Genomic DNA, 7,500 nt, shown 5'->3' with positions numbered 1-7,500 from the left:
AGTGATAGGCTACTGGAGTCGTCAAAACTCGTCATTAAGGATACAGGGGTAGTTGTCAAATCTCGTCTTTATGGAAAAAAAGAGTTAAGTTACCCACAATTCACAACAGTATGGATGTGCTTTGGGTGTCTGACCTTTGCATACCTTATACCCTAATAGAGAGACATTTTTGCTTCCCATGAGCTGTAAACCGTAGTCATCAAGATTAGAAGTCTGGAGATGGAGACAGCAGAGTTCACTGTATATGTAATGTATTTAGATTTTCCATTTAGATTTGGATTTTCCACTTTTTTGAAATGCACCTGCATTATAGGGAAGTGATAAGAACCCCCTGAGATCACCTACCCACTACTGGCCTGTGGAGAGTGTTGATATGAGTGTAGATATGAGATGAGCCACCAGCTCTTCTACATCTAACAGAGTATTAGCATAGGGCATAATGACACTGGGCCAGCCACACTGGTCCCTGGGATTGTGTGTGTGTGTGTGTGTGTGTGTGTGTGTGTGTGTGTGTGTGTGTGTGTGTGTGTAGCATAGGGCATAATGACACTGGGCCAGCCGCACTGATCTCTGGGATTAAATCCTCGTTACTCAGGAGGAGTTTCTACCAGAGATGTGAAACCCTGAGTTTAAGTGGTGTGGCCCCCAGAACAAAGGCAGGCCTTACACCCAACCCATCATCATTCAGGACATCAGCACCAGGAGTGTGTGTGTGTGTGTGTGTGTGTGTGTGTGTGTGTGTGTGTGTGTGGAGGCCGTTTCAGAAGTGTAGTTGTGTGTGTGTGTGTATATGTGAGAACAAAGGCAGGCCTTACACCCAACCCATCATAATTCAGGACATCAGCACCAGGATTTGCATAGATTTATGACCTCCTGTCCAAAATAAAACATTAAAGAACACTCCATCGGGCCACATTCTGACCCAGTTCTGTGTGAATCACAGCTACACAGGCTCGGTAGTCAAGTAGCACATGCTTCTGCAGATCCATATACTCTACAGTGTATGTTCAAACTATATACAAACCGACCTCATGAATCAGTCTCCTCAAAGCACCTTCACTGTAACGTTATGTCTTCACCTAGAATGGTGCAGTACTTAGACTGCTACTACCTATGTAAATACAGACACTTTGGTCTAAAATACAGAATAATGGGGGTGTCCAAGTGACCAGAGAGACCCAGGGTCGAGTCCAACCCGGGTCATTTTCCGATCCTGCCCATCTCTCTCTCTCTCTCTACCCCCTGGTGAGGCGGAGTCACTGAGCGAGGAGTCTGTCCAGTCAGCAGCTGGTGGGATGTGTGACGTGTGACCTCATCACTACGATGGCAGGACATACATACCAGCGTCGTCATCGTCGTCGTCAAGGTCTCCGTTGAGCTCGGACGCCCGCAGAAGTCGCGCCTCCATCACCTCCATCTCCATGGACTCCATCTGCTTCTTCATGGCTTCAAACTTCGACTGGAAATCAAGACGTCAAAAAAGACAAGATTGGCATCTCACTTTCAAAAGTCATCACCTCAAAGTACACACTAGGTACGGTATCGGGCATCCCACTTTCAAAGTCATCACCTCAAAGCAGCACATAATAGCTGTATCTGGGCTTCCAAGTCTACTGCCAGAAAGTTGTGGGTTAAATACCAGGGCTGACACCGTTGTGCCCCTGAGCAAGTTGCTCCAGAGGGACTGTCCCTGTATTGAGGCTACTTCTGTGTAGGTCACCCTTGACTGTCCGTATATTTAGGCTAGCTCTGTGCAGGTCACTCTGGATAAGAGCATCAGCTAAATGCCTCACTAAATAAAAATAAAAGTACACACTGTCTACAATCTGATGTCTGTGTGAGGTATACTTATCGGTTTAAATCAGGTGGACACTGCACTCAGGTGGACATTGCACTCACACTGCAAAAACTGCTTATCTAACACAATCTAACCAAGTGTTATTAATCTTATATCAAGATAAAAAAAAATAGTTGGTATTGTTTTCCAAAGTATAAAGAGACTTGCCTAGCACTTTCTCATGAAATCATTTGACTTAATTTAAGAAAAGTTTGACTTATTTTAAGACATCCCATCCTGAAAACAAGCAAATTTGTCTGCCAGTGCGTTGAGTAAATTTGTCTTGATAAGACTCCTTAAAATAAGTCAAGGTCTTCTTAAATTAAGTCAAAATGATCTTACGGGAGAGCACTAGGTAAGTCTTTTCATACTAAAAACAATACCAAATAGATTCTTTGATCTTAATAGAAGATTATTAACACTTGGTTAGATTTCATTTTTTGTACTCAGGTGGACTAACCCTAGGAAAGAAAAATCATCCCAACTCATAACCTTAAGTGTGTGTACTTCTCCTAATCTCCTAGCAGTCCAGATGCTGGAGCACTGCATACTGAATGCTGATGAGGTTGAGGTGAGCAGGTAAGAGCAGTCTGCCTGAGGGCACAGGCCACTCAGACACTCAGGTGGGAGAGAAGAGATGGGCTCATACGCTTACAGCAAGTGTGAGGTGTGTGTGTGAGCGTGCGTGCGTGCCTGTGAGTGTGTGCGTGTGTATGCGTGCGTGTGTGTTTTGGGGATTCCCCACAATGTGAAGGTCAGTTGTGTGTCTAGTATGTGAATTGTGTGGTGTGTGTGTGTGTGTGTGTGTGTGTGTGTGTGTGTACCTGCATGTCTTTCATATCCTTCTCCAGACGTAGTCTCTCTGCTGTCTCCGTCTCGAGCATCTGAGATGCCGACTCTCCAGTGTTCCTCTCATCAGCCAGCTCTGCAGACAGCTCAGTGATCTGATGGAGCGCACACGCACACACACACACAAAACATTAGATTTTCTTTAGAAAACATTACACTGCAGATTCTCACAGGCCGAGTGAGTGGTGGGTATCCCAGCATGCTTTGCACATGTGGCGTGGCGGCGTGGCGTGGCCTTACCCTGCTCTCCAGTCGGTCACCGTTGAGACGGAGCTCGTTTCTCTCCTTCTCCACCTTCTCAAGCCTCCCCTTCAACTGCTGGATCTCGTCCTGCTCACACACACACACACACACACACACACACACACACAGTTTATTATTTTTAACAAAGTTGACCACAAGCTGCCAAGATACCACAATCAACAACCCCCCCCCCCCCCTCTCTCTAGCACTGGCAGTCCTCCCCACTTCATCTCCACACACACACACACTGTGTGTGGGAGGACAGGAGGTGAAATGTGCAGAGCCACAGAGCAGCTGAGTGGGAAACAGACCAGGGCCAGACCAGGGCCAGACCAGGGCCAGACCAGGGCCTGTTCCAGTGGCTGCTGCACCTCCCCTGGGGAGCTCGAGGGAAGGGAGCGCTCAGATAACACAAACAGCCCTCCCACCAGCGCTCCACAAGGCCCTGAGGCCTTTGAACACCCACAAGCCCATCAGAGAGAGGGAGGGAGAGAGAGAGTGAGAGAGGAAAAGAGAAAGAGATGGGGGGGGGGTCCTGGTTTCAACACAGGACACTGTGGGTTTCATAACAACGCTCGACTACGAGGAGGTCGGTGCACATGAAAAGAAACACATGAGAGGAGGAGGACAATATAGACTCTCTGTTGAATGATAAAGGCATGGTGTAGATGTACAGTAGGTGTAGGTGTACAGTAGGTGTAGGTGTGGGTGTAGGTGTACAGTGGGTGTAGGTGTACAGTAGGTGTAGGTGTGGGTGTAGATGTGGGTGTAGGTGTACAGTAGGTGTAGGTGTGGGTGTGGGTGTACAGTAGGTGTAGGTGTGGGTGTGGGTGTAGGTGTACAGTAGGTGTAGGTGTACAGTAGGTGTAGGTGTACAGTAGGTGTGGGTGTGGGTGTAGGTGTGGGTGTGGGTGTAGGTGTGGGTGCGGGTGTAGGTGTGGGTGTGGGTGTAGGTGTGGGTGTAGGTGTAGGTGTGGGTGTAGGTGTACAGTAGGTGTAGGTGTGGGTGAGAGATGGACTGAAAGTACAGTAGAGAGTGGTAAAGTGGTAAAATGACCTGGCCTGAGAGACAGAGAGAGAGAGAGGGAGGGAGGGAGAGGGAGAGCAAGCAAGAAAGGGGGAGAGAGAGAGAGAGAAAGAGAAACTGGACAGTGTGTCCTGAGCGGAGGTGTGCAGGTGCAGTACTCACGTCTTTGCCTCTGATCTGCTCCTCAGTCAGCTGCACCTCGATGAGCGGACGCACGGTGGTGAAGAGCTTCCACCACGGCCAGCCCTTCACATTACGGCTCTTCTTAATGTTCTTCTGGACGCAGCGGATGGCCAGGTCCTGGATCTACTCCAGCAGAGAGAGAGAGAGAGAGAGAGAGAGAGAGAGAGATGGGCGTTACTAGAGTTAAAAAGGGAGGGAGAGAGAGAACGAGAGAACAACTAAGAACAAGAGAGGAAAGAGAGAGAAGGAGAAAGAGAAACAATGAGTAAGAGTGAGAGGATGTATGAGATGGAGAAGGTGAAATAAGAGACAGAGATAACATTTAATTGAAATTGAAAGAGAGAGAGAGAGGGGTTAGAAAACAGAGAGAGAGAAAGAGAGGTTAAAAAACAGATAGAGAGAGAGGTTAAAAACAGAGAGGGAGAGGTTAAAAACAGAGAGAGAAAGAAAGAAAGGTTGAAAAACAGATAGAGAGAGAGAGAGAGAGAGAGAGAGAGAGAGAGAGAGCAGATAGTGAGTGGGAGCTGCAGTGGGTGGATGAGCAGCTGAGGGTCTGTTAGAGCAGAGTGGCTCCAGCACTGCTGCAGAGGAGAGGAGAGGAGAGAGTCCTCTGCATTACACTCTGCAGAGTGACTCTGCGTTCTACCCCAGCCCTGCAGCACTCCAGTACACACACACACACACACACACACACACACACACAGTGTGGGTAGGGTTATGTCACTAAATCACAGAGAGATCAGCTTAATTCCACAGACACTGATCAGGTAAAGGCCCTCCAATCCTCACTGCTCAGAATGAAATGTGTCATCATGTGATCTCTCCAACGCCTGGAGTTCTTACTCGTTGGGTACATTTCAGTGTATTCTATTATGCTTGCCAGAGAATGCAATGAGAAAGCCTGTGTGTAATTACTGCATGTTGTTAAAAGCGTAGCATTCACTTGATTTGTAGTGACAGCTAGCTAGTTCATTCAGTTGGTATATAATTATGGTTGAAAGACTATTAAAGACCAGCTTAATGTAAACACACACACAATCTTTTGATTAATTATACATTTTACCCCTAAACTAAAAATGACACAAACTTACAATGTGCTGCTTGTACGCAGCCATTTGGGTTCAGTGGGCACCAGATGCGAAGCCCTGATTACAGTGGCCAGGACCTGAGCAGCATGCTGATTCCAACAGTGGGAAGACAGCCTGTGTGGTCAATTACCACTAGTTAGTTATGCCACGAAAGCCTTGGGGCTACTCATAACGCAGCCCCATTCCACCAGGAGGACGGGGAATCGCCTCGTTAATACACAACTACAGAGCACACCAAACACCTCGCAAGACTGTCATAAACAGAGGCCACTAAACACCTCACCAGATGGCCATTAACAACAGAGGGGGTGTGTGAACACGCTCTGGGAGATGAGAGGAGAGGAGAATGCTGCCATTAGTTCTACAGAATGCTGGGGAACAAAGGCCCAGGGTTCTGTTCAGCATTCTGAGGGAGAACCGTGGAAACCATCTCCCAGTGGAACAACTCATGGGCTTCACTAGCCACGTTTACATGGGCAGTTTTTTTTTGTCATTCCGATTAAACTATTCCGATTGAAAAATGTGTGCCGTCTGTTTACATGGGGTACATTCTATTCCGATCGGGTGCTCTCAAGCGCTTTAGAGTCTTTGATCGGAATAGCCGTTGTTGCCTACTTTTCCTTGAGAAGATATAGCAGTCAATCCGAATGACCGTATACATTTTCATTCAGATTGAGGTGTTTATATGATCATTTTTATTTCTGATTAAGCCGTTATTCCGTTTCTAATCGGAATAGAATGTGCCATTTCCACAGGACAAAGTGTCTTTGTGTGTGTGTGTAGTTGTATTTTCTTGTACACCAGCACACACAACAACAATGTAGTCGTGTGTGTGTGACTTTTCTTGGTTTCCTCTAATTGAGTCTCCCTTGTGTCTGTAGAGGCACAGACTATGAAGAAAGTCAATGGAGTAAAACACAACAGCAACACAAGCAGCAACAGACGCATCTATTCAAACTAGATTAGGGGGCCATATTGGAAGCCAAGTACTGTAGATTAGGATGCCATATTGGAAGTGCAACACTAATCCTTCCTTGTCAAACACAAGTTTCTCTTGCAAATCTCTCCCTTTCTTCTCTCCCTAATCACTTTCAAGGTTCGGAGAAGGACAACATAGCTATGGCTACCCGTTACACAAACTCAGTATTCACTCAATTCTACTGACCTCCTCCAGGCCACAGTGATTGTTGGGCACTTAAATCAACTGTTGTGAGAAGGTTGGACAACTTCTCTTCATAAAATATTCTTTGAATTAAGAGATCAGTTCCCCTGAGGTGAAAATGAACAGCAGAACTCAAGAGAACACTAATTGTATCCACCAAGTGACTCACTGACCAACGCTGTTGTCCTGCTAAAACAGCCCTTGCTTTCAGTACATTTACATTTACATTTATTACTATAGTAGACACGATTATCCAAAGTGACTTATATATGTCAATTATATTACAAGGGTCATTCTCCGCAGAGCAACTCAGGGTTAAGTGCCTAGCTCAAGGGCACAGCGGCGGAAGCCGAGAATTGAACCCACAACTTCTCAGGCTACTGCACGCTAGCCCAGCTCCCTTAACCACTACACTACCACTGCCCCAGACAGTACTCTCCAGACACCATTGTTTTACAGTAAGCTGCTGGTTTCTCTGGGGTGAAACGGAATAGCAGAGCTCAGGAGTAACCCAGTTGTCCCCACTCACCTTCCTCTTCTTGAAGGCCTGTCTGGCCAGGTATCCCCTGCAGGCCGCCTGGAAGAGGGTGATGTTGCGTCTGGTCTGCTCATCCCGCTGCTCCTCTAGCTTAGCCAGCATTCCGGCCCGGAAGAAAATCTGCAGGGGAACAGCGCGGGAGACACACACACCCACACACACGGTTAAACCCAACAAGACAAACACACACATTCATATCGAATAGGACAGGAACAGATGTTTACACCTGCTAGCTGTTAGAAGTGTCTGTTTATGACACGGATGTTGTGTGATGCTATGCTATGCGATGCCAATGGTGCAGGACTTTAGCCTTTAGCATTATGCAAAGAATAACTACAGCCTACAGTAAGATGCGATAAGATAAGATAAAAAACTTTATTGTATGTGAATTTTACATATAGTAAAATGAAAAGTGTGTGTGTCTGGGTCTCCCACATCAATGAGGAGTCCTGGCTGAGGGCTTGGTATTATTCAGAGATGTTTTGGAAAGTGGGTGCGCACATCCAAGGAAGTTTATCCACAGGTACCAGACAATTGTGTCAGACAGTGGAAGAAGGGTGGTCTGCACACTGC

The 7,500-nt window shown here is 46.7% G+C and overlaps 1 protein-coding gene across 7 annotated transcripts in view; it reads right to left on the bottom strand.

Annotated features, from left to right (window-relative positions):
- Window positions 1–7,500, bottom strand: part of myo18aa (myosin XVIIIAa) — an 88,700-nt gene that overhangs the window by 23,923 nt on the left and 57,277 nt on the right. For all 7 annotated transcript variants that reach the window (XM_042093400.1, XM_042093406.1, XM_042093402.1 and 4 more), the window contains 5 exons: window positions 6,919–7,047; window positions 4,119–4,262; window positions 2,927–3,016; window positions 2,662–2,781; window positions 1,342–1,459 (listed from right to left, as the gene is read on the bottom strand). In XM_042093400.1, the coding sequence (XP_041949334.1) occupies window positions 1,342–1,459; window positions 2,662–2,781; window positions 2,927–3,016; window positions 4,119–4,262; window positions 6,919–7,047 (601 nt within the window). The remainder of the gene's footprint in view (window positions 1–1,341; window positions 1,460–2,661; window positions 2,782–2,926; window positions 3,017–4,118; window positions 4,263–6,918; window positions 7,048–7,500) is intronic.

This window comes from Alosa sapidissima, chromosome 5 (genome assembly GCF_018492685.1).
Source record: "Alosa sapidissima isolate fAloSap1 chromosome 5, fAloSap1.pri, whole genome shotgun sequence".
Classification (NCBI taxonomy): Eukaryota; Metazoa; Chordata; class Actinopteri; order Clupeiformes; family Clupeidae; genus Alosa; species Alosa sapidissima.
Note: the sequence above shows the minus strand (reverse complement) of the source record. Positions and strands in the feature narration are given on the sequence as shown.